This window comes from Eupeodes corollae, chromosome 3, assembly GCF_945859685.1.
Source record: "Eupeodes corollae chromosome 3, idEupCoro1.1, whole genome shotgun sequence".
NCBI lineage: Eukaryota > Metazoa > Arthropoda > Insecta > Diptera > Syrphidae > Eupeodes > Eupeodes corollae.
The window spans coordinates 108,882,236-108,908,907 of NC_079149.1; the positions used below are offsets into that span (position 1 = coordinate 108,882,236).

Consider the following 26,672-nt stretch of genomic DNA (forward strand, 5'->3'; position numbering starts at 1 on the left):
CACTGTTAACAACAATTACATTAGTTACATTAAAAAAATCATTGAGGGATTAAGGTAACGAATTAACTGTCAAACTGACCTGAGATATTTGTGTAAAGAATACATAGTATTATCATCATGGAACAATATTTGTTTACCTTCGCCATACTCGCAATGTGAAGTTGGAGTTTTTAAATACAAGGGTTAAGGCAAAAAAATCTGCATGAGCTAATGCCACCATAGCTTCTAGGTGTCGCACGCGTAGGGCCACCCAACGTGTTGAAAGTGTCAGAAATAAAGAATAGGCTTAGGTGACGTAAGGGACCTTATACGCAGTAAATTATGTTCTTTAAAAGCAAACTAGGTGTGTATCCAATTAATCTAGCTGATTACAGAATTTAGCGAATGAATTCTGAATCGATTTGGAGTGAGTTTTTGACTCTCTACGGATTTTATAATCGGTGTGAATAAATCAAAGAGTAATAAAGTTCTGCTTTAAGTTTAAGACAAACATATATCTGATCAGCTGATATTTTGACACTTGATGGTAAGAGAGTTATTTCTTGAATAAATTTCTAGTCAACTATCGAATAAAGTACCTTTAGTTGGAAAGGAAATTTTTTATACCTCACCAATCCTGACTGGAAACTTTTCTTACCTTTAACTCCCATATGTCGTCTGAACATGCCTTAGCCTAATGTCAATTCAAGTGACCCCGAGCTATCAGTTAATAAAATTAAAGAAATATTGAAATGCAAGAGGTAATGGATCCATAATTTTTTTTGCTAAACATTATATTATGGAGATTTTAGCTTTAATTTATGTCAGTTGTCTACAATGATTTCTATGCAAGAAAATTTGAATTATTAACAAAGCTATTAATTTAACTTGATTGGTGTACACTTTATTTCGATGACCAACAAAAAGAATAAATCAATTAAATTAATTGAATTTGGTTATAATATTGGCGTTTGTGTATCCAATAAAATTTTCATTAAAAGAACTTTCCTATAATCTTATTAAAATGTTAGTTCTTCGAGGATTGCTTCTGCAAATCAAGTGCCTGGAATTTTCCGGATTTCTACCATTCTCCTACAGAAATGACAGTTTTAATTTATCCAAAGTATTCCCAACGAAAATTCAGCGTATTCTAATTCAATTGGTTTTTGTTTTATCAAATACAGTTCTGATAACCAGTACCATTTTTTGTGCAGTTCAACCTGCCAGTTTCGAAATATATGGTTATAATTACACTAATTACGCATCCGATTATATCAATTTTCTTCTAACTGGTTGCATCCATTTAACGGTGAATGTGTACTTATTTTTCGGTAAGGACTTCAATCTGACCATAGTTGACAAGATATTGAGCTTGAAAATCCGATATTCTTCAACAAATGGATATAGTGCTTCAAAGGATCCAACCTTGCACGTTTTCGTACGCAACATTCTTCTCTACATAATTTGTATTTCAAATAATTTTACAATGTGCTGTTTTGTGGGAGCAGGATCTAAGACATTACTAATTTTGAGATCAGTGATTTACATTTTTGAAGTTTATTACGATGGAGTTATTTCTACATTTTATCGGTCGCTGGTTTATGTTATGGAAGAAATAGTCATCACAATCAATGAAAGAATTGAAAATGTTTTGAATTCAAATTATGAATTATTTGATTTATGTTCTGTGCAAAAATTGTTGAAGGATCGCCAAGAAATAGTTCGTTTGTGTGAAAAAGATTTAAGTGGGTTTTATGGTGTTGCTATAATTTTATTAATGGTGCCAACACTACTGCATGCAGCAACCGGACCTTTTTATATGATAACTTCTTGGGATAATTTAGATTGGAATTTCCGTAATGCTATGTTAGTTATTATAAATGGATCTTTTATTTGGATAGCGCCTTCACTTGTCTTTCCTATAATGATATTTAAACAGAATCTGGAAAAAGAGGTAAGTAGTAATAGTAAAATATTTTGTTCATAGAGGTCGTTGGTATTGAATATTGAAGTTTTTAGTCTGTCATTTCGCTGTCATTTTTTGTATGGAGTAAGTCAAGCAATATGTTAATGTAGTTAATGAACTAATACCTCGTTAATTCTGATAAAAGCGTCAGTCAGCGTATAATCAACGTTGAGTGGACTACTTCCACTTTCAAAAATCTTAGAAATATAAACTGGCTTATTCAGTTTATATTCCCAAGATTTCTGAGAATTTTCTCAGGTGGATTGCCAGAGTAGGAGAATAAAACATTAACACAATCCATTGTTCATTCTCACCTAACAAACAGTTTTTTATTTTTGTTCTAAAATTTCTGACAGCAAAAGTGAGGAATTGAGTTTTTATTGAAAACGGATATCTCTGATATCGTTGCAATCTAAACTGACCGAATTTCTCGAGGCTTTATTTACTGTCAGAGATTATGCAAGTACACATTTCAAATTCACAGCAACATGAATAGTAGAGTAGACAATAGACATCCGACACAGATGTCAACGAGTCATCAAAACGAACAATATCACAAGAATATTTAATCAATCTATTACAATTAATTTAATTACATTGGATTAGATGTACAACCAGTTAATTTTCACTATAAAGTAACTTGAATGATGAAGTGTCAAAATTATTTAAAATGTTACCCTGTAAAGGATTAATTCTACAAATCAAGCGTTTGGAATATTCGGGATTTTTACCTACAAATAAAACTCGACAAAATCCCTCCAAAGAATTGCAATCGGAAAAACGTCGAATTATTATTGCTCTAGTTTTTATATTTACAAATGGACTTTTGACAGCCTCTACCATAATATGTGCTATAAAACCTATCACTTATGAATCATATGGAAACAACTACACTAGTTTTGCATTCGATTACCTAATTTTCCTTTCAACTGGATTAGTCCATATTGCGATAAATATGTTTTTGTTTTTTAATAAAAACTTCAATCTGACTATTGTTGAAAAAGTTTTATGTTGGAAAAGAAAATATCCTCTGAAACACAAAGTGAATGATTCAACTGTGAATTTGTTTTTGCTTAATATAGTCATCTTAATTATTTGTTATTCAAACATCATCGTATTGGTTTGGTACACGGATGATGACGTTTCCGCAATATCGATATCATCGAGATGTGTCGTTTATGTGGCGGAAGTATATTACGATGGATTGATTTCTACGTTTTATCGGTCGCTTGTTTGTGTTATCGAAGATATATTCACTTCCATGAATGAACGAATTGAATTCATTTTGAATTCAAATAATGAATTATTTGATATAGTTGTTATTCGGGAAATTCTTCAAGATCGACAAGAAATAGTTCGTTTGTGTGAGAAAGATTTAAGTGGTTTTTATGGCGTTCCTATAATTTTATTAGCGATACCAACATTATTGCATGCAGCAAATGAACCATTTTATATAATGACAGCTTGGGATAAGTCAAATTATAGTTTAGATAGATCTTTTGTAGTTTTAGTAAATGCATGCATAATTTGGGGAATACCCTGGTATGTTTGTTTTGTAATGCTGTATAACCAAAATGCTGAAGAAGAGGTATGTAAGTGTTTTTTATAGTAAACATTTTATTTTCTGCTCTGCAAAATTAAATATTTCTACATTTATCAATAAAATAATAACGAAAAAGCTGGAATTCAAATATAATTTATGTGGATAAGCGAAAGTTGTGGGTCAATAATAATTACATCCCAAAAAAGTATCGGGTACCTTTGCAAATATTCTGCTATAACTTCTAATTCTAAACTATTACACAGTTTGAAAGGTGCCAATACTTCGTAGTGTCAGTTGTTTTGACATTTTCGTTCCGATTCAGCTCAACGTATGTATGATAATAAATTGGCCAGTTCAAATGTGTAAGATTTCAGAGAATTTTCTCGAACGGATTAACAGAATGTAATATCAACATAATTTACTATTTATTTTCACCAAGCAATCAAATAAGTTATGCTTTTCATTGGGTTATTAACTTCCCATAAGAAGTTATTGTTAGGGGTCCGATTTGTCAAATTGAAAATTTTGACATTTCTCGACGTTTCAAGGTCCCTAGAGTCGAAATAAAAGATATTTAGAAAGATATCTGTGCGTGCGTGTGTACGTACGTTCGTACGTTCTTACATTCGCGACGTTTTTTTCGTTGTCCATAGCTCAAGAACCAGAAGAGATATCGATTTCAAATACATTTTGTTATACAGATAATAAGGCAGAAAGATGCAGAAAGGGCGGTTTTTTTTACCATAGCAGTTTAAAAAAAGGTGAACATTTAGATGAACCCTAAATATCTTACGAACCAAAACCGCTTAACGACTTTAAATTTTATATAATATATTGGTGCATGCTCCTAACCAACTTATCTCCAGCTGCTTCAAAGAGCTCAGCATTCAAGCCATCCGCTCCAGCTGCTTTATTAGACTTCAGCTTAGATATGGCAATCTTTACTTCGTTTAAATTGGGAGGCCGGGATTGTTGGCTATCGTCTTTTATGATAAATGGATCATTCTGCCTGACAACGGAATTCGGTTCGTCGTCGCTGGTTATGCAGTCTGCAGAAGTTGTCCTTCCATATCCTCAGCATTGACTGCGGTTCCACTATGATGTTTGCACTTTCGTCTTTGCAGCCTTCGGTTCTAGGTTTATGTACCTGTGAATTTCGTTTCACCTGTTCATAAAACTTTTGAACTTCATTCCTGCTTTTAAACTTCTCAACATCTTCGACCGCAAGCTTCTCTTGCCCTCTCTTTTTCCTTCTGAGAAGTAGTTGTTCCTCTCGCCTCTTCTGCTCATAGAGCTCATGAGGAGCTCTCGTCCTTTTATGCAGCGCGGATTTGCGTTCCTGTTGTTTGGCTGCATTTGCCTGCCGACATTCCTCATCAAACCAGGGGTTCCTTGTTGGTGGCTGCTTGAAACCCAGCACATCAGAGGCGGCTTCTCTGATTGCATCTTGTCATCATCGATACATTGTTTGGCGGCAGAGAACTTCGAGAGAGGTTAATTGTAACTCAGTCGGAAAAGGTTTTGGCGATCTCTGTCGATTGTAGCCATTCGACGTTGTGTCCTCTCCCAGCACCTCCCTGTTTTGCCTTCGGTCTGGAAACCCGAAGTGCTAACTTGACTAAAACGAGGTAGTGGTCCGAGTCGATGTTAGCTCCACGGATAGTTCGGACTATCTTAATAACGTAGCTAGGACACTGATCATATGTTCTGTCTAGGTGCTCGAAGAACATATCTTTGGTTGTCATCTATCTCTTTTGTGGGGGCGTGCGCGCATATCAAGCTAATGTTACCGAATTTAGCCTCGATGCGTATGGTTATAAGGCGCTCATTAATGCACCCATAGCTCAATCATTCTTGCCTAAGTCTGGCTCCAATAACAAAGCCGCATCCAAATAAGTGCTGTTGGTTTTCGCGGTAGCATTCACCTTAGTAAATATAGCAGTTTTTCATCCTCTTTTTGCCTGGCCCAACCCATCGTTTTTCTTGGATGTCTGCTTGATAGCAGTCTAGGGCCTCCGCTAATTCTTCGTCCGCTTGTGGCCTGTTAAGGGATCTAACATTCCAAGTGCATATCCGTAGTTCGTTGACCTTAATTCGTTTGCGTAGGTTGTCAACAGTAAATCCGTCCGTATCCGACGCTTGTTGGTGCTTCGCAACTATGTTTTTACGTGGCTAGGCAGTCACCCCGACGGCACAACCCCCAACCTGGAGGGCCAGATCCTTAGTATAACTCTAAGGACGGGGAGCCGGAAAAAAACCGCGCCTAATGGACCTGGGCTCTGAATAATTCGTAGATGTCCTATTAAGTGTTCACTAAGTAGTTCAACCTTACTGAAACTGTAGACGCCACCATTGCTTCCATCTCGGGAATTCATCCGCAGCCGTTTGGATTAGGTGAGGTGCTTAGTGGAAACACCTCTCCCCCACTCTCTCGTTTGCATCTGCTAAAATTTTGAGAAAAATCTAATTGAAAGTTTTTTTTACAAAATATTTATTTCACAGAAAATATTGTTTTCGATATTCAGTAGTTTTTTTTTATAAAAATCGTCTGTTTTTTCCTTAAAAAATATAATCTTAAAGAAATAGTACGCAAATTTGGTAAAAATTGATGTTCGGTTCTTGATATCTCTCAAAATAATTTCAAGCAATTTGTAAAAAATTAAGAAATGCTACTAAAATTGGTAACAACATTTTTTGGCTAAAATCTATTTAACAAAATTATATTTTCAAACTAAACTACATCTTTATATGAAAAATTTTGTTGGTAATATTAAATTTTTTAAAAATATTTAGACTAACAGCTTTTTAAACCTAACACTTCTTTGAAGAAAACTAAATACAAACTTTTAAGCAATACAAATAGACAGACGGGATGGGAAATTATCAGTCGCATCCCAGCCTCTTTTTTTTTTAATTGAGTAATATAGAATTTTTGAAAAATCGAATCATAAAAATTCTGTTCTCAGATTTCTAACAGTGAAATTGAGAAGTTTGAGAAAATTTGTTTATATTTCTGTGGCATAATCAGAATATGGATTTTGTAACGTAATAGTAATGGTAACGTAAGCACTGACAGAAACTGTTTGAATTCGTTTCTTTAAACAACCCTTTTCATGCTATTCATTTTGACGTTTCGTGTCTACAGAAACAAAATAAAACAACACTGATTTCTTGTCATTTTTGTATTGCATTTTTGATTCGTGATGTTAAGCTGCCGAAGTATAAGCAATCACTTAAAACATGCATTTTAAGGAAAAAGTTAACAGCAAAGGTGTTGCACGTATACTGAACGAAATTAATGCCTTATTTTCCTATAAATTATGTATGAAATTATAGAAATGTCATTGATTGATACACAATCGAGGAATCAATAGCGGCTGGACTACCAACGTTTTTTCTATTACTGATTCGTGTAGCCCCAGGATTAATTAAGCACTTTCAATTTACATTTATATAATTATTAATATCATACGAGCATAGGAAGATTATAACATAACTGGAAAATTATGGGAAATACTAAGTTGTCATTTGTCAATGCGCAATCAAACAAACAGAATCAACAAGAATAATTAATCAATTTCTTCCAATAAAATTAATTAAATTTAATGCCATACATGTGAAGCTATGTATAATAATACATATATAAATGTCTAGTAAAATCCTTGTAACTTACTGGGATGAGTGCTAAAAGTTAAAACAAAAATAGTAAAAATGTTAATTTTTCAAGGATTACTACTTCAAATCAAGTTTTTGGAATGTTTCGGATTTCTACCGTGCTCCTACAGAAATAACCAAAAACATCTTTCCAAAGGGTTTCAATCAAAAAGTCAGCGCATTGCAATACCTTTAGTTTTCATCTTGTCAAATGGACTTTTATTAGCCAGTACTATTGTGTGTGCTGTTCAGCCTGCCAGCTTCGAAGCTTATGGTTATAATTTAACTAGTTTCGTATCCGATTATATAGTATTTATTTTAACTGGTGTTATCCATATTACTGTAAATATATATTTGTTTCTTGGTAAAAATCTCAACTTGATAATGATTGACAACATTTTGTGCTTGAAAATAAAATATCCTTCCATAAACAACAAAGTGAACGAATCAAAGGATTCAACGGTGAACTTATTTGTGTTCAATATATTTGTCTTTATTATTTCTGTTTCGAATATTTTATTGGTGGTTTCGTTGATGGGAGAAGGATCTAAAATACTGATATTCACGAGATGTGTGATTTATATATTTGAAGTTTATTATGATGGATTGATTTCTACGTTTTATCGATCACTTGTTTGTGTTATTGAGGAAATAATCAGTTCCATTAATGAACGAATTGAAAATGTTTTGAATTCAAATTTTGATTTATTAGATGAAGTTTCAATTCAGGAAATGCTTAAAGATCGCCAAGAACTATTTAATTTATGTGAGAAAGATTTAAGTGATTTTTATGGTATTCCCATTATTTTTTTAATGATACCAACATTAGTGCATGCTGCAAATGGGCCATTTTCTATAATAGCTTCTTGGAATATGATAACGTGGACTGTCTTTAATGGTGTTTTATTTGTTTTGAATGCATGCTTGATTTGGGCAGCACCTTGGTTTGTGTTTCCTGTAATGCTGTTTTCCCAGAATCTAGAACACGAGGTAAGTGTTTTTTTTTGTTGGGTGTTTGATTATTAAAAATTATAGGAAGAGTTCTATAAAATTATAGGAATATACGAAATACAGATACGATAAGGTAATAAAGATTCAATCACAAAAAAGTAGCAGATAACAGTTCACATATTCTCCTATAATTATATATCAATTTTGTTCATTGCGCGTTCAACGATGTATAACAATTATATTTTCACTTCTATTCACCCCAGGCTAAACGTCAGGCTGGGCCTCAACAAGGGGAGTCATTCTGCAATTTTCAAAACGATAATCGTCAAAACGATTATCATTGACGATTTCGTCAATAATTTGCTTCACGTAACTTTGGCACTATTGTCTCGTCTATCGTTTTCAGTATAAGCTAACTGAAATGTCAAAATTAACTTAACGAAAGACAACGCTTGTTTGAAAACTTGAAAATGTTATTAAACTTGGTTTTTGTCTATGGGAAGTTGTGAAAATTTGCAACTAATTGCTTTTTACCAAACTTACCAACTATTTTGTGGTGTTTATTGTTATTTTTACTGCTACCGTTTTTATTTTTTGCTGCCGACGATGTTACTATAATTTATTTAAGTCTGATATTATTTTGACGATTATGGTCTTAAATGAAGTGAGACTATCGTCAAAACGCTATCGTTTGACGATAATCGTTTCACGGAATGACCCCCAAGCTTTTTTTAAAACGAAACTAAGAACATCTATCATTATAAAATTTGATAAAATAAACCATATACAAAATAACAATTTCTAAAAGTTTCTCCATATTTCCGTTAAACCTACAGAAGGATTATAGAGAAGGGAATCGATGATATCAACTTGAAGTTGGCTACTTGTGGACCGATCTTGATTACATTGAACTCTTTTTAGGGGATTCATTTTGACATTTCATTATTTAACTCCTTCTTCGTACTATTACAAAAAAAAACATCTAAATGTCCGTCTTACTTTTTGATCTCTTTTTCGCCATCAAATGAAAGCGAAGCAAAATAAGGAGACCTCAAAATGAGTTGCCATAAACAAAGAAAAATGATGAGACGTCAAAATGAGTCGAATCAACTAATCGCATCACCTGGGAAGTTATAGGAGATATATAAGGAGTGCTCGGTTTACAAACAAAATCATAGAAATCGAAGCTTTATAAATTTTACAAAAAATGATAAAATTTAACTCTACTGTGGTTTAAAGGGTTGATAAAAGTCAATTAAATTTCTGATTTATCCAATTTAATCGAAGGTTAAATTGCTGTCAAAAAGGTATTGAAAGTTTACAAAACTAATTTGAACCAAAGTTATAGAGCCTTATTGTTAAGTATATAAGAGAAAGTTCAGAAATCATTAAAGTAACAACTATAAATATGAATTATGCATAATAAGCATTACGAACAGGGCTAGTGTTGAAGTACCATAAATTTAAAATTTTGAGTAATCGAAAGTAATCAAGTAGAATGCAATCGAAGAGATACTTTTGTTGATGTTTCAAAATAAAAGTAATTGAATAAAAAAAAATAAAATAAAATAAAATAAAATATAATCTAAGTATAAAAGTTATGTTGCAAGTTAACTTTAAAAAATTGAGAATGCAAGTTTTTAAAGGTATACTGCTTCAAATTAAGTGTCTACAACATTCAGGACTCCTGCCGTCCTCCTTCACTATTACTAAAAGAAATCTTTCCAAAGTGTTCGAAACAAAAATTCAGCGCATTGTAAACCGATTAGTTTTTATCTTGTCAAATGGGATTTTGACAGCCAGTACTATTGTTTGTGCTGTCAAGCCTATGAGTTATGAATCGTATGAAAAGGATTTAATTTGTAGCTTTGCATCGGATTATCTCACATTTCTATTAAATACATAGTTATATATTACGATGAATTTATTTATGCTTTTTTGAAAAGATCTCAACTCGACCTCGGTGGAGAAGGTTTTGTATTTGAAAACAAAATATCCTCTGAATGACTCGAAGGATTTTACAAAAAATTGTTTGTGTTTTATATTTGTAGCTTAATTTATTTGTTTTCAGAATATTACTTTGGTACTCATGTTAATTTATATCAATTTTTAAAATGGGCGCTTCAATCCATGATAGATAGATGCTTTTTGACATTGACATTTCTAGTTAATTATTTATGGAAACAGAACTTCTTTAATAAACTCTATACTATTCTGTGACCAGACCATACTTAAAATAATTATGAAATAAAAGAAAAAAACATTAAATTAAATTCCAAATGACAAAAGGTACGATGAGACAGTCAATGCGTTGCCTCTCAGACATTTATGCCTAAATAACAAACACGGTTCGGCTTCGGCTTCGTCTGCGCTACGGTGGGCCTGCTTCGAGGTTGCTTTGAATGACATTTCTATTATTTCATCCCTCCAAAGAGCAAATATTTTGTTTGTTGACATTTGTTTCCAGCTGTTGAGCTGTCAGACAAAGCATATGTTCAGATAATTGAACTAGATCTTCCGTTTGGATTCACATTACGTTTTTTTCCTTACGATTGTCAATCGGAACTTGAGGTCGAAGCTCCATTGTGATAGCATGCATTGAACTCCTATTGCTGAACTCGTAAACGTCAGGTGAAGCGTGTTTGTGATTCAGCCATTACGTTTTTGGGATGATCGATCATTTTGGGTATTCAAAATCCTCCATTGGATTTTAGGTCAAGCGCTTTTCAACGGAATGCGAAAAAAGAGTAGTGCAAATGAACGTTACAGAGATTAAGCCCATGTTTGACTCAGATTGACGTTAATTTTTTTTGGAGGCTTCGCCTGACGTTTACGAATTCAGCCATAGGAATTCAATGCATGCTATTACAATAAAGCTTTGACCTCACGTTTCATTTGACAACCGTAAGTAAATAACGTAATGTAACTTAATGTGACTCTAAACGGAAGGTCTAGTTCAAATTTGCTAAACATTTACTTTGTCTGACAGGTCAACAATTGTTAAAAAGTCAATAAACAAATAAAATTGCTTTTGGAGGGATTCCCTTTGGTTATTATAGTCTGTGTAAGCTACTTCCGCTATAAATTTAATTTTTTCGATTTCAAAATTCATATTTGTTTTTATTTTGAGAAAAAATAACAGCTGCTTATGACAGAAGTGCCATTTAAGAAATGTCATATTGGAAGTGTCATTCAATGTGTCCTCGAAGCAGGCCCAACGTAAGGCAAACGAAGCCGAAGCTGAAGCGTGTTTGTGTTTCAGCCATAAAGTATTTTTCACGTTTGATCAATTAGAATCAATGTTAAGACCATAAGCTCACTCTAAAATATGTAATGTTCTTTTTTGATGTTTATTGGTTTAAAATTCCTTTGAATTTTCCTACATAGCCTAAAAATAAATTTGGTTTCCATACACTTTACTTTGTCAAATCGTGTGATCGTCAATATTTTGTGAGTCGACGCGTTGACAGAAATAACTAGACGTTACGTTGCGTTAGATACGTGTCAACGCATTTTGGGGCAGTTTTGACCGGAGAGTGTTATTCATGTGGTAAACTTAATAAATTGGGTAGAGCGACAGCCCATTGAGAACTAGGGCCCTTTACGCGTACGTGAATTGACTGTTATAACCGTCGTCCGTTCGGTTTGCTTCACATTTTTGTGTGGAAGACAATTTTTGCCAAAAAACCGTTCCAGTTTTCTTCTTTCTGAGAAAATTTCTTTCTCACTCTTCAAAATTTCACAGAACATTAACATCTGTCAAACAATCTTGTGAACTAACCTAATTTTAACACAGTTTGTCCCAACAAACAGTGGGTTCGTTCTGACATTAATTTAGGCTTGTTCAACACTTGAATTAAGCGAGTTTGTTCCTTTCTTACATACAGATTTAACAAGAATTTCGTTAAAAGAAAAAAAAAAGTTTACCACTCAGTATAAAGGTTATATAAAGCACAATTGGTTACCGCAGCAGGTATGAAATAAAAAATTAATTCAACAATATGTCAACCACCTGTAAACTATGTAAGTATATCAATAAGGGTAATTAGGTTACTTTTCTAAATATATACAAACCAAACCACTTAAATTTAATTAATTAGATATGTCTGTAATAATTGATTAACTAAGCAAAAAGTTATGACCAAGTTCAGTTGAATCTATTTTCCCAACCCTGACGAGAAAAGGACAATGTTTTTCATTGATCTGAGCTTACTCATTCAATTTAAGTGCCTCAAATACTCGGGTTTTCTACTTTTTTCTCCCAAAAAACATCGTAAAAAAGTTCAGTCTTGCATTGTATTAGCAGTCTTTTACACATCCAATATTGTGCTATTTTTCAGTACCTTTATTTTGTGTTTCCTGATACCCTATGACATTGAGGAATTAAATTACAATAAAACTGGTGTTTTCTTTGAATATTTATTTTACTTTGCAGCAGGGTTTTCACAATTAACTATTAATCTATTGATATTTTGGGGTAAAAATTACAATTTGTGTATTATTGAAAGTGTCTTACGTTTGAGAAATAAATATTGTTCTGTTTCGAGTTCGAAAAATCAAACATTCAATTTACTTAAAGGAAATCTTATTGTGTCTGTTTTGTGTTTCTTGAACACAATAATCGTTTATAGTTTTGTTCTGAAATGGAATCTGTTTTATTCCTTACAATTTTTTATTTATACATTTCAACTCCTTTTCACTGGAATTATTTTCACTTTTTACATGTCCCTTATTTCAATAACTAAACAAATCCTAACTACTATTAATGAACAAATTCAAAAAAGTGTTATTGGCAATTCGAAAACATCTTCGAGTGTGTATTTCTTAAGAGAACTCCTTGCAGATCGACAAGAAATGATTCAATTATGTGAACGAGACCTAAGCTATTTTTATGGTATTCCCATAATTTTAATGATGATACCTGCAATATTAAATGCACCAACTGGACCATTTTACATTGAAACAGCTTGGGATATATTGGATTGGAATCTTCAAAATGCCATTTTAATTATTGTTAATGCATCTGTCATATGGATAATTCCGTCAATTTATTATCCTGCATTGATATTTTGCCAGAATGTAACGGAAGAGGTGAGTGGATTAGTAATAAGAATAAGAGTTTTTGTTTTGGCAAATGTCATTTGAAGTTACGAATAAATAAACGTCAAATTGAAATAGTCAATGGTGTATGGGGATTCTTACCTTATGGAAAATGTCAAAGAATGTTGTAAAATATCGAGTCTGATATTTAACACATGTCATCAAGTCATAGGATGTGAACCCATAAGTAAGAACACGCAGATAACAGATGACATTTTCCTAAACGCGACCAATGGCAAAATGGAATCATTCACCGCAGTATTTAATGTTCGCCTACACTTCCTTGATAGTGAAATTAAAGTGTGTGGTTCAAGTATACACTATAAGGAAAACGTTGACTGGATTTGTATTTAATTTAAAGTTAACGGCAGTGAAATAAGTAAAAATGTCACAGCGGGTCAATGGTCAAACGGTCCTTTCAAGCAAAACGTTTTTCATAAATTATTCTGTTTTGTATAATTTACATGCGTTCTTTATTCATAACCTATCTTCTTGTTGTAAAGAAATCTTTTGTCAATTAGGTTAATTAATTAATTATCTAAAGTGTTTGTCCATATTTCCCAACAAATGTTGGCCATTCAAATTAATATAAAATTTTTGTCACTGTTCAGTGAGAATAAACACATGTAAAAGTTGTTGTTTTATTAATTCACCGTTAAAACTACTGACATTAAGAAAGCAAAACTCTATTGATTGCAGACTGCCAAATATTTTGTTCTTAAAGTGTAATTATGTTCATTCGAAAAGGGTTAAGGTATCAAATAACCTGCCTTGAACTTATTGGATTTCTACCAGCGTTTCAAAGAAAAGATAGCATCAATTCACAAACTAAAGCATTTCATTGGATTTCCTTAATTGTTTCAGTCCTGTCAAACTGTGCGGTTTTTTTTACTTTCATTGTGTGTGTCTTCTTTTGCAACTGGCATGAAGAGTATGACTACTATAAAAATTGGTTTGATGATTATAAATATAATTTGACAGGAGTAATCTATGAATTCTATGTTTTTACATTCATCGCATTTCTACAAATAACCGTGAACCTTTTCCTTTACTTTGGCAGAACTCATAACTTAAAACTGATCAGAAGTGTCATTCGCATGGAAAACAAATACTTGAGAACAACAGAAACATATTCGAATGATAAAACTTTAATTCTTTTTAAAGTGTTTGTGATAACTTTTATTATTTGTCTTATAAATACTCCTCTTGTTGTAACAGTGATGTCAAATTGGAAACGTTTAACTGATTGCTGTCAGGCTATGACTTATATAATGCAAACATTTTATAACGGATTACTTGTGACATTTTATTCCACCATAGCTGTCATTTGTCGCGAAATAATTGTTGAAATAAATAGAAAAATAGAAAGTGCTGTTGTTGTGAATACAAGTATACGATCGACTTTGATGTCGGAAAAAATTATTTGTGATGTCGAAAAGCTGCTAAAAGATAGAAATGAAATAATTTATACATGCGAACTTAATATTAGCTTGTTGTATGGTATTCCATTGCTGTCAGTTTTGCTGCTTGCCTTACTTATTTTACCAGCTGGACCGTTCTTTTTGATAGCCGATTTGGGAATAACACCAAGAAACGTATGGAATACTTTATGGCTTGTTGTCAATACGTGTATTGTATGGATATCTCCATCGATTGTGTTTCCTATAATGATTTTTTATCACGATATATCGAAAGAGGTAAGAATATTAATTGAATTAAAATAATACAATTACCACTTTGACAGAGTCCGTGTATATAAAGCATGCTTTGAACAAAGTGTGTTCTAAGCCTTACGAATTATTTTTGCAATGCAACTGAACACTTAGCTGTCATTTTCACAGTTATCAATTATAAATTTATTTGTCGTTTTCTTCTTCAGAAACAAAAAACTAAATTCATAACTTAAAAAAAACTAACTTTAAACAAACAAATACTTTTAGAGGTAAGAAAGGAACATTGTAATAGTTCAGGCTTTAATCTGAACTTAAAAAGTTTCTAATGTATCAGAGGTAGAAAATGTCAAATGGTTAATTCGAGAACTTGCGTGACCTTTACATTTGTAAATGCATGATTCTTATGAAGTTCCAATTGATTGCAAATGTAAATGTTTACAAATACTTTTAATTTGCGCTCCGCGAACAACAACTATATTTTTAAACAGTTCTTCTACCCAATTGACATAAACAAACAACATTCAACTGTCATTGTGATGGACAATAATAAACACTATAAAAAATAGTCAAACTTGAGACTGCAGCAATAAATAAAAATGCAATTTAATGAAAACCTCAATCGCAGTTTGAATTCATTCGTGTGTAATAACTATTCAAGTATAATGTCGATTAGAAAGGGTTTTAAAATTCAACTCATAACTTTAAGATATTTGGGACTATTTCCTGTCACTTATGACAAAAGCAATATTTTCGTTAAATCAGATCATTGGACATATTTTATTCTATTCATTGCTTCAAACCTCGTAGTTGCTTGGGCTACCGTTTCATATTTATGGAATATTCAAACGTCAAATAATAGTTTTATAGATATGGAAATGATTTACGAAGTAATTCCACTAGTAATAGCTGGAAGTACTCATATTATAACAAACGCATACATTTATTTCGAAAAGAATCGTAATTGGAAAATTGTCAGTAATATTTTGCGATTGGAGCAGAAATATAAAAATGATTCGAATGACACTAACGACATAACCATACACATTCTCAAAGTTTACATAATTGTGTTAATATTTGTTATTTTGGATACAATATTGTTTTCTATAATCTTTAATCGTCAACGTCATACAATTTATTCTCATGAAACTATAATAAATGTTGGTCAAACTATATTCAGTGGTTTGATAGGAACATTTTACGCATCTCTTGTTGCAATTATAAATGAAATCCTGATTTCTATAAACACAAAAATTCAAAATGTTGTCAATCGGATTGAAAAGCCATCATTAAAATACCGAAATCAAATTGCAGAAATGTTAAATGATCGAAATGATATTCAAAAAATGTGTAAAGATGATATTTGTCAATTGTATGGATTTTTGATATTATTAATTTTAATATCTGCCTTGTTTAATGTTCCATCGGGTCTTTATTATGTCATTTCATTTAATAACCATCAGGGCATAGGTTTTGACAGAATTTTATGCATTGTTTTGAGTGATCTTGTCATGTGGATGATTCCGACATATGTTTTTTTCAAGTTGATATTGAATGAGGACTTAACGAAAGAGGTGAGTTTATTTGTTTTATTGACATTTTGATCTTAAGTACAATTCACATGAGCACGACCAACGACCAACGAATGAACGAATATTCGTCGACTTTGACATTTCATTCACATGAGAGTTTTTAATTCGTCGCGAATGAAGTTTGACTTTGACCACAGCCGAACACCATTCACGTTAAGTACGCGCCATTGTTTTATTCCTTGCGAGTGTGGATAATGTGGAACGCAAATAAAGTTTGACAATTCGTATCAACTACAATTTTTTTCGTGACGAATAAATTTGTTTTCTTAAATTTATTAATATATGATATGGAAAAGTATAAGTATGCATCATAAATCAAATAGAAATTATATTGCTATCGTTTTTTTAAGAATTTGTGTGGAAATATTATGTCTTCCAACGTATATAAACACACATCTGGTAATTCGTTCGTGGTTCGTTGGTCGCGCTCATGTGAATACTGCTTTAAAGTGAATTTACATGTATCTGCATGTGCATAATGCAGAAATACCAGTGGTAACTCTTTTTACTTCCTATAAAATACTATAATTTTTGACAGTACAGTGTTGCAGCAAGTCGTACTTTGCATGAACCTCACAATTAAAAATAAATTTAAATGAAATTCTTTAAAAAAATGTTTTAACAAAATGTAAAGCATGAAGCATAGTAACAAAATTAAAAACTTAAAGAGGAAATGACAAACTTTAGTTACACTGGCAAAATTATGGCAACACTGATGCAGTCGAAGATGCTATAATAAAGATGAACATGGTCGTCTTCACTATAATCTCCATCCGCTTCCTCTGTGTCTGCTTCGAATTGCAGATACATGTAAATCCACCCTTAAGGTTGTTCAATTTGACATTGATGGCATGAAAGTTCCTCTCGATGACATTTAGAAATTTTGTACTCAAAGGACGATGTTCACATTATATTTTTTTAGAGGCCACGTATTTTAATGATCCATCATTTTATCTCACTCGCATTCATTTGAAAAAGCGTTCTGCTTTACTTTGTTTGCTCTTTTTAACCATCAAGTGCGAGCAGAATTAAATAATGAGACGCCAATATACAAATTATGTTTCCTTATAAAGAGTTCTTAGTGTTAGTATTAGCTGTCAAAATGTCATTTGGAAGACAACGTTCATGCTGTCTTTAAGTGCTGTGTTACAAGATAAATAAAACATATATTTTTCAAGAACGTTTTTTTTTTGGTTTGTAAAAATATTAACCAACTTTAATTAATTTTAGTTTCTGCATTATTTATGTTTTCCTTACTCTGCTCATTTAGTTTTCAAAAGAATAATATTTTCATTTTGACCAATACCCATTTACTTAACAACCCTTGAAGCATACAATTTCATCCTATGCTTCTTTTACAAAGGGTAAGGGAATTCGATAATTGTAATGTACAAAAAGTCAGTTCAAATCAACATGTCCTTATTGAAAGACTTTTTGTTATATCTTCGATTGGCTAAGTACTTTGGCATTCTTACAATAACCTATGATCGAAAACTATCAGACCTGGTTAAGACAAAGTTTGATTACTTCTATGAAATAATTATCAATCTTATTTTATTCACGGCAATAACGTTTTCTGCAATAGGCTTTTTTGTCAATTCTGAGTATAAAATGTACGGTGACAATGAAACCGCTGAAACAACTGGTCACATGCAACTTTTAGTCGGCCCTACAATAAGAATCATAATGATCCTCTGGATGCATTTCAACCGCAAAGCTAACCTTAAGATTGTGAGACAAGTTTTGTTTCATTTAAAGAACGATGCAATTCTTCAATTAAATATACTTTCCATAAACTATCGAGTTGGTGTGGTGCTGTTGATTTTTACAGTTCTAAACATTTTGGTGGTTTACACTTTTAATTTACATTGGATATCAACTTTGGCCAACTTTTGCTCTTATATACAATCGTGTTACATTTTAGCGTTTTTAATGTTTTACTCGTGTCTCGTTGTTTTGATCGATCGTTCGTTAGAAATGTGCAATGAAGAATTATGATTTTGGACGAGTAAAATTCACAAGAATTTGAACAAGTACCGAATAAAAGAATGCCTTCGCAAAAGATCTGTTTTGATTATTCTATGTACGGAGGATTTGAATTTAGTTTACGGGGTATCGTTCTTATGCGTTACGGCTGAATTGTTCATTATGATGCCAGCCATTCCACTTACAGTGTCTCAATTAATTTCGGATATAAAAATGGAAGAAATAATTTCAATAATAACGATTATGTACTCAGTTTTGTATCCAATCGTTTCGTTGAGTATCTTTTTGTGTATGGCCATGGTAGCAAATACTATAGAGGCAAAGGTAAGAATATATAATTTAATAATATAAAATAAGAAATACATAAATACATAAAATCAAAGAGAATAACTCAAAGAAACGAGTATCCACTTCTTTTTTATTTTAACGATACAGCCAGAGCTTTTCAATTAAAACTTAATTTTAGTTTGAACAATTAACACAATACTTGGATTTCGAGTGAGAAGTTTGAAATACAGGCAAAAAAATAAAGTAAAACGTATTGATTCGTTTAAGAAATGATGAGGAGGTATTAGTTATACTAGATAAAGTGATAAAACTTCAAGAGAGTCCATTTGATTACTTCACTTTTTGACATTATAGTTAACTTTTTATTTAAATCTGGAAGTCTTTATTGGATTCCTCTGGAAGTGGGTTCTATGGGTAAAATAAATCAATCTGTTTTTTATCTGCATTTGTCAAAACAGAAATTTAACCTGTTTTTGCATTCCATGGGGCAAAATAAATTGATTTATTTTTGCTTTAAGAACAAATCTGCAGATCTGCACTAATACTAATACTATTTTCAGCTGCCAGCTTAACAAAAGAATTTAATATGAAATATAGTATATTAACAAATAAATTTAAACAAAATTTGGCAGCAAATTTAAAAAAAATTGGTACATTCATCAACTTTATCTGAAAATAAATCAAGTGGTAAAGATTGGATTTAATAAAAATTCTATTTCAAAAGGAAAGCAAAAACCGTGTTTCAGTCTTTGTAAAAGATATTATAAATAAATATTTCGAAAAAAAAGATAAGTGATAAACAATACAACTATCTTTATAATAATTTATTTTTTAATACATTGTATTTCTATTAAAAAATGTTAAGCTAGATTGTCAATGATTGTCAATGAGTTCGGTAGAAGCATTGACAATCACATGAAGTTAAACTTATGCAATAACAAAAAAAAAATATCCAATCGTGTTCCATGCGCCACGAGAAAAAATCAATTTTTGTCGGAAATCTGAATTTACCCATGGAAATCTCAATTAGAGACAAGATTACAGATCCCATTCCGAGAATTAAAATATATCAGAAGAGTTCATATATGTATTTAAACGTTTACCTTAAAATTTGTCATTCATTCATACTTTAAACTTCAATATGATATTCAATACAAAAAAAATGTTTAAAAGATCATGAATCAAAGAGAAATCCAAGATTTTCAAATTAAAACAGACAAATGACATTTAAAAGACATTCACAAATGTAAGGACATTTTAAAGCATTTATAAGTTTTCAAACAAATTTTAACGTTTATTGTAATGAATGACAATATGTCATTCATAAAAAATGACATTTTCATCATTGTTAAAAAAATACTTATAATAATTTTAACATGAAGAGCACGAATTCATTAATACGGTACCATATGTCAAAGAATAAGTGTTACATACTGCCGAATCGACAAACGTTTTATAGAAAAATGCTCATGACAATTGCAAAAATTAAACGGCGGTAAATTAAAAAAAAATGCGCGAGTAGGTCTCACGAATTTTCTTATATATTATATATCCAAATAATATTTTTAAAAATATTTGCTATTTTTCAAGAAATTTATCTAAATATCATTGATGGCTGAATCACAAACACGTTTCAGCTTCCATTGCATGCTATCACAATGGAGCTTCGACCTCACGTTTTGTTTGACAATCGTAAGGAAAAGAACGTAATGTGACTCCAAACGGAAGCTCTAGTTCAATTATCTGAACATTTGCTTTGTCTGACAGCTCAACAGCTGTAAGAAAATGTCAACAAACTAAATATTTGCTCTTTGGAGGAATGAAATAATAGAAATGTCATTCAAAGCAACCTCGAAGCAAGTCCACCGTAACGCAGACGAAACCGAAGCGTGTTTGTTTTTTTTTATAATAAGCACGTTTTTTTTTTATAATAAGCACACACTTAAGGTGATATTACTACCTTATTATGCAGACAATGTGTTAGCACTAGGAGAGGGAGAGAGGGGTTGAAAGGAGGAATCGGTGCACATTGTTTTTGAATTCATGAATATTGTAATGGCTGGGAAAGACAGAGTGTGGCAAGGCATTCCACATTCACGTAGTACGGCTAAGGAACGAATCTCTGTACTTGACGGTATGACCGAATTTGGGCTCGAGGGTATACTGATGAGCATTCCTAGAAGCGCGATTGAACTGTCCAAGAGGAGGAATAAAGCTGGCTCTTTCACTAGAACATAAACCGTTAGAATAACGGCAAAAGAGGGTGAGACAGGAAACTTTATGACGATGTTCGAGCAACGTAAATGATCGTATTATGGTACAATCAATCTAAATGGTCTCCGTCCAATACTATTCAAAAGGATTAAGTAAGTTGCAAGAGCACGAGCCCAGACATGGGAGTTATACTCAAAAAAAATCAAATGGGGTGGCGCAACAGTCCGTTGTGAACCAGGGCCTAGTGACTTACAACTCTCAACCATTCCTGTGTGCGAGTACTGTTGTCAGGAATGGAAGGGACCTACAATCTTAGGCCGAATCCGAACGGCTAGTTTGAGAAAGCACTTTTTCATGACAAGAATTACTCTTGAAGGAATTGTCAATTCCTCGCAAGAGGCAAACCCGCGCAAATTAATTTTTTTTTAAATTAAGGTGGCACAGGCAGGGATTGAACCCAAGACCCCTTGCATGACAGTCCAACCCACTAACCATCATGCCACGGGTACTACGGGAGTTATACTCAAGACTTGGAAATAACAGCCAGATCATAGGGGACATCGCGTATGTCAGGTAACCACAATAGGTGGTTGGTGATACGCATACCGAGAATATCGAGATGTTCAGTCTCCTCGATGCAATCGCCATTCATAGTTAATGGCAAGGGGACAGCATTGTGTTTTCGAAGCATCAAATTCCACGCGGTTTTTCAATCCCCATTGTAGAATGTTGTTTAGGTCGGAATTTGATGAACTTATTATATTTTGGCGTTGCGGTTCCACATCCGAAGTATAAGGATGAGAATCTTAAAACGAATATGAAAAGCTGAGAGTACTGTCATCAGCGAAACAATTTAGTGGGTTAGAAGTTGCAGATAGGAGATCATTAATAAATATGAGAAAGAGTGTTGGAGAAAGAACAGAGCCCTGGGGCACACCAGCATTTGTTTTGTGGTTTTCAAACTTGAACCCATCCAATAACATTTGTATTGAACGATCCAAAAGGTAATTACAAATCCAATGAATCAGGGATTCGTGAAAACCGTAAGCATGCATTTTCGATAAAAGAGCCTGATGACAAACCTTATCAAATGCTTTTGATATATCAAGTGCAATAATTTTACTTTCTCCAAAACGATGTAAAGATTTGCCCCACTTAACAAGTACTGGGACCGCAAGATCTGGTAAGTTAATCCCAGTGACCCTAGAATGTTCCCTAAAATCAACAAGATATTCAGGAAAAAGAACGATAATGACTTTTCGTGTCTGAAACTCCAAAGAACTGAAGAAAACAGAGACGTACTCAGGACAGCGCAAATAAATCCAGAAGAAGCCATCTTTGACGATGACTTTTATATAATTGAAAATCCGAAGGAAAAAGTGTAGGCGGTGGGAGCTGCCTTCCAACAAGTGTACAAGGTGAATGTTAGCATTCGCCCCTAACAACGACCTAGAGAACAGATCCCTACTTAATCACTGTTACCTTCGAAATGGTATGACACATTGGTGATCTGAGTTTCATGCGGTTTAATGACGATTCCTTGGAAAATGCCATAATCGCCGAGCAAACGGGGCAAGTCCCTTGTTAGTGGCGAGAGTTGAGCTTCAGCCTTTGATACCGAATGGTTTAGAGGGTATTAACCTAAAACTGAGCAGGCTTGGCATAAGCAAGTCATTGTTGTATATACTTTATGATATACTTAACGGTAGAAAGTTTGTTGTCAAAAGTGGCAATGTAATTTCTACCACAATATTCTCAATTATTTACACCTTATTCTCTTCAGCATTTACACCAGCGATCAGATAGGTAGTCTTACGCCTACGATCTAATTACGTACAGAACGGTTCGAAAGGTTGAGGTTATTAGAATTCTCTTGCAGCGTGATTTCGACAAGATTCAGCGATATTGCAACGACTGGACACTGAAAATAAATGTTCAGAATTCGGAGATAATTCTGTTCCGAAAAGTTGGCTAGGGTCACGAGGGATACGAGCAAGAATTGACGCAAGATGGTCATCGTTGATCTTCACGGGCAGCGATTACCGAGCAAAAGTGTAGTGAAGTACCTCGGTTTCTGGTTAAATCAGTATTTATATTTTGACATACATAGAAATGCTGCTCTGACCAGGGCCAGAGGATCCTTCGCTCTGACGAAACGGCTGTTTTACAGAAGTCGGCTTGACCCCAGAGTGAAGGTAATTTGCTACATGGCCCTCATACGGCAGATGGTCGTTTATGGTGGTCCTGTGTGGTTCAACGTGGCCCCTTCCCAGATGAAGAAATTTCGGGTGTTTACGACGCTGTACCGGCTTATATCGAACAGCCGAATATTTTTAGGTGCATTACTATTCCAACGAGGTCCTATACAACGGGGCTCGAATCAACAGAATTGACAATTTCGTGATAAAACTCGTTCGGGGTCACATTGCAAGAGCTATGTATTCGACCAACAATTTAATTTTCGGGGCGTTCTATCCGAACGACGAGTATTTTGAGAGTGCACGCTTGAGCGGCTTCATTGCACTAGGGGCTTTCCTCTTTTTAGATAGATGCGGTCTGATACAGGATAGATTGGCAGTTCCGCTAATCTACCACGTCAGACGACGAACCGTGGATAGGCGACTCCTGTACAATCGGGACGTCATGACACAAGGCGGAGCAGAGCTCCTTCGGTTCAGTATGGCTGTATCCGAACGGGACCGAACTAATAGGGTGAAGCAGGAGAACCAGTTTTGGTGGCTTCAATCGGTACTTGATAGTGGGTGGTCGGGATGGGGTTTTAAGCCTTGGCCGGCTTACATACTTGTTTAATAGTATTAGGTTTTAGTTTTAAGTAGAATATACAAGGTGGTACAAAAAAAATTATTACAAAAAAAAAAGAACGGTGCGTAGGATTATCATGCCGGAGGTCCTGGGATCAATTCCTGCATCTGCCACCAAAAGTTTTTTTTGTAATGAATTGACAAAATTTAGTTTTTCATAAATGGTATTGCATTAACTTACACACACAATGTGCACTTCTATTATTCAATTACCATTAAGCTGACATAGAAATTAAGCTCTTCTTCATGAGAATAACCAAGCCATTAACTTATTAAAAATTTCAATAACCATCTACTATTCCACCATAATTAATTATGCAAATTATTATTGACCGAAAGGATGAAAAGAAACAAAGCTATAGTTCGAAAGAAGATGTCTATTGAAAACGACTTTAAGAACTTTTTACGTTTGGCTAAAGTTTACGGAATCTTGTGCACAACTTTCGACTCCAAATCTTCTCGACTTATAGTTTCGAAATTCGATAGAGTTCTCCAATTAATAATCCCAATCCTCGTTTGTATATTTACCATCAGTCATTTGAATTTCTTGTATAACATCGTCTTAGAAGGTCTATTGAAGCACGATGTCATAAGCGATAGAACTTTAAAAATACAACTTGTAGCTGATTGTTGTGCGAAAATTGTTTTTGTTAATTGGATTTTTTGGACGAGCGAAACAAATCTAAAAACTGTTCGTCACATTTTTAAAGTCTCAACCGAAACCAAGTACTTTCCAAGGCGATTTTCGTTAGGCTTCAAATCCTGCGTTTCGATAGTATTAGTGATGTTTATTAATTATTGTACGATTGATTTTTTTACAACTCTTGATTGGCAATGGTTCAAAATGGCCTTTTTCGTCTTTGTACCTCACAGTTATGTATTCGTTTATGTATTGTTTTATGCGTTTGCAATAAGTTCAATTAAGAGTTGTTTGGAAATTTGTAATAATGAACTCGAGAAAAATCGAATTGAAAGCAGTCGAACTAAAATAGAATCGATTCTAGAGAAAATTTCAGCCCTTAAGAATTTATGCAAGATCGAATTAAGCTGGAGTTATGGTTTCGGAATGGTGCTTGTTTCCGTGCAATTACTTATAACGGTTCCAAGTATTCCAATTATGATGAACGCTATTATTTCCGGATATGCAGTCGGCAATGTCAAGGAGTTAATTAAATTAATTTGCTCAGTAATTTGTGGCTGTTTTCCGGCAGTAGTTTTTTATTCATTAGCTATGATATCAACAAGTGGCTTGAATGAGGAGGTAAATTAAATCTGATTTTTTCCTTTTTTGCTCAATATGGGGTAAATGTTGAAATAGTGGATCAACTAAGGTTTTAATATCTAAGTATATAAACTCAATTTCAACTCATATACAAACTTTGAACCAATGTTGAACTTGAAATAATTTGATGAATATACATAACCTTATTCATTTTCAGGCTAACAAAACAGCAAGAATTTTATCCAGAATATCGAGGCGTGGAAATGGAATGGAAAAAATGGTATTTTCTTTGTTTTTATTGCTAAGGTCGAAATTGGTACTAAATTTACATTTTAATTTAAATGAAGGTTGACAAATTTTTGATTAAAAATATGCAGCAGAAACCGATCTTAACAGCTTATGGATTTTTCCCTCTTAACAAACGGACACTTTTTAAGGTTTAATCGAAAGTTTTTATTTTTAGTTAAATTTAAAAAAAAACTAATCAAATGTATTTTATTTTTCTGTATATCAGATATTTGCTGCAATATTCACGTACATGGTGATTTTAATTCAATTTAAGGATATGGAAAATACTAGCAAACTTCTAGCAGAAACAAAAACATCAACTGAAGTTTCTTAATTTTAATGGGTTTCATTGTTAAAAAACAGAAATTTGTTTTTATTTTTAAGTTTTTATGAATTTAGGGCTCTAATTTAAAACTTCATACGTTTGCACAATATTGAACCCGATGTCAAAATTCTGAAAAAAAGCTGACTTTTTTGACGTGTGGTTATCATTTTTTGGAGTTGGTCTTTTTGACATGTGTCACTTTATATTTTTATGCTGAATTTAATTTTCGCGTTTTACGTTTTCAAATCGTGCAAATAATGGTCGGGTTTAATTAATTGACGGCAATGTTTGGTGAGCGCATTTTTAACGCGTTTGTGGTGAACTAAAAGATGAACAATGGCTGAATCACAAACACGCTTAAGCTTCGGCTTCACCTGACGTTTACGAGTTCAGCCATATTAATTCAATGCTTGCTATCATAATGGAGCTTCGGTCTCACGTTCCGTTTGACAATCGTAAGGAAAAGAACGTAATGTGACTCCAAACGGAAGTTCTAGTTCAATTATCTGAACATTTGCTTTGTCTGAGAGCTCAACAGCTGTAAAAAATGTCAACAAATAAAATATTTGCTCTTTGGAGGAATGAAATAATAGAAATGTCATTCAAAGCAACCTCAAACAGTCCCACCGTAACGCAGACGAAGTCGAAGCTGAAGCGTGTTTGTGATTCAGCAATAAGTTCTAGATAATTTTTCTTGAATAAATACACCCTTTGAATGAATTTTTGTTTAAGTTAATTTTTGTTAAGTTCAAGAATTATATTATTAAAAATACGTCCATATGTATTATTCATAAATGTAAGAAGGCAAACAGAAATATTTTTTGTATGATATAGAGAAAAAACACTCTAAGAAAATTTGTATAAGAAAAAAAAAATGTAAATAAAAAGCAATTATACAATTTTGTGCAAAAAATAAAATTTTCGTAAAGTTTTAGTTCTTCTTTCGTTTGTTTCAGAGTAAAATATTCAAAAACAAAACTTTGAAGAATCACGAAGTCATTTAAATGGGGTAAGTATTATTTTAAGCAATCAAAAATGTCTAAAGAAGTTAAACTTAATTTTTGCTACTGCC

At 33.0% G+C, this 26,672-nt stretch overlaps 1 protein-coding gene across 2 annotated transcripts; it reads left to right on the forward strand.

The window, feature by feature from the left end:
* The first annotated feature begins 1,110 nt into the window (after positions 1-1,110).
* On the forward strand, positions 1,111-26,288 carry LOC129951239 (gustatory and pheromone receptor 39a-like). 2 transcript variants are annotated; one of them, XM_056063313.1, is made up of 4 exons: positions 1,111-1,933; positions 25,205-25,267; positions 25,335-25,424; positions 25,502-26,288. In XM_056063313.1, the coding sequence occupies exons 1-4, from the start codon at positions 1,466-1,468 to the stop codon at positions 25,607-25,609; spliced, it is 729 nt and encodes a 242-aa protein (XP_055919288.1). In that variant the 5' UTR covers positions 1,111-1,465; the 3' UTR covers positions 25,610-26,288. The 2 variants fall into 2 exon arrangements, with proteins under 2 accessions (XP_055919288.1, XP_055919287.1); XM_056063312.1 differs by lacking the exon at positions 1,111-1,933 and adding an exon at positions 2,556-3,533.
* The last annotated feature ends 384 nt before the right edge of the window (positions 26,289-26,672 follow it).

Coding starts and splice junctions, on each gene's coding strand:
- LOC129951239 (XM_056063312.1), top strand. CDS start 2,616: ATGTTACCCTGTAAAGGATTAATTCTACAAATCAAGCGTTTGGAATAT. Junction 3,534..25,204: donor ACCAAAATGCTGAAGAAGAG/GTATGTAAGTGT, acceptor ATTCATTTTCAG/GCTAACAAAACAGCAAGAAT. Junction 25,268..25,334: donor GAAATGGAATGGAAAAAATG/GTATTTTCTTTG, acceptor ATTTAAATGAAG/GTTGACAAATTTTTGATTAA.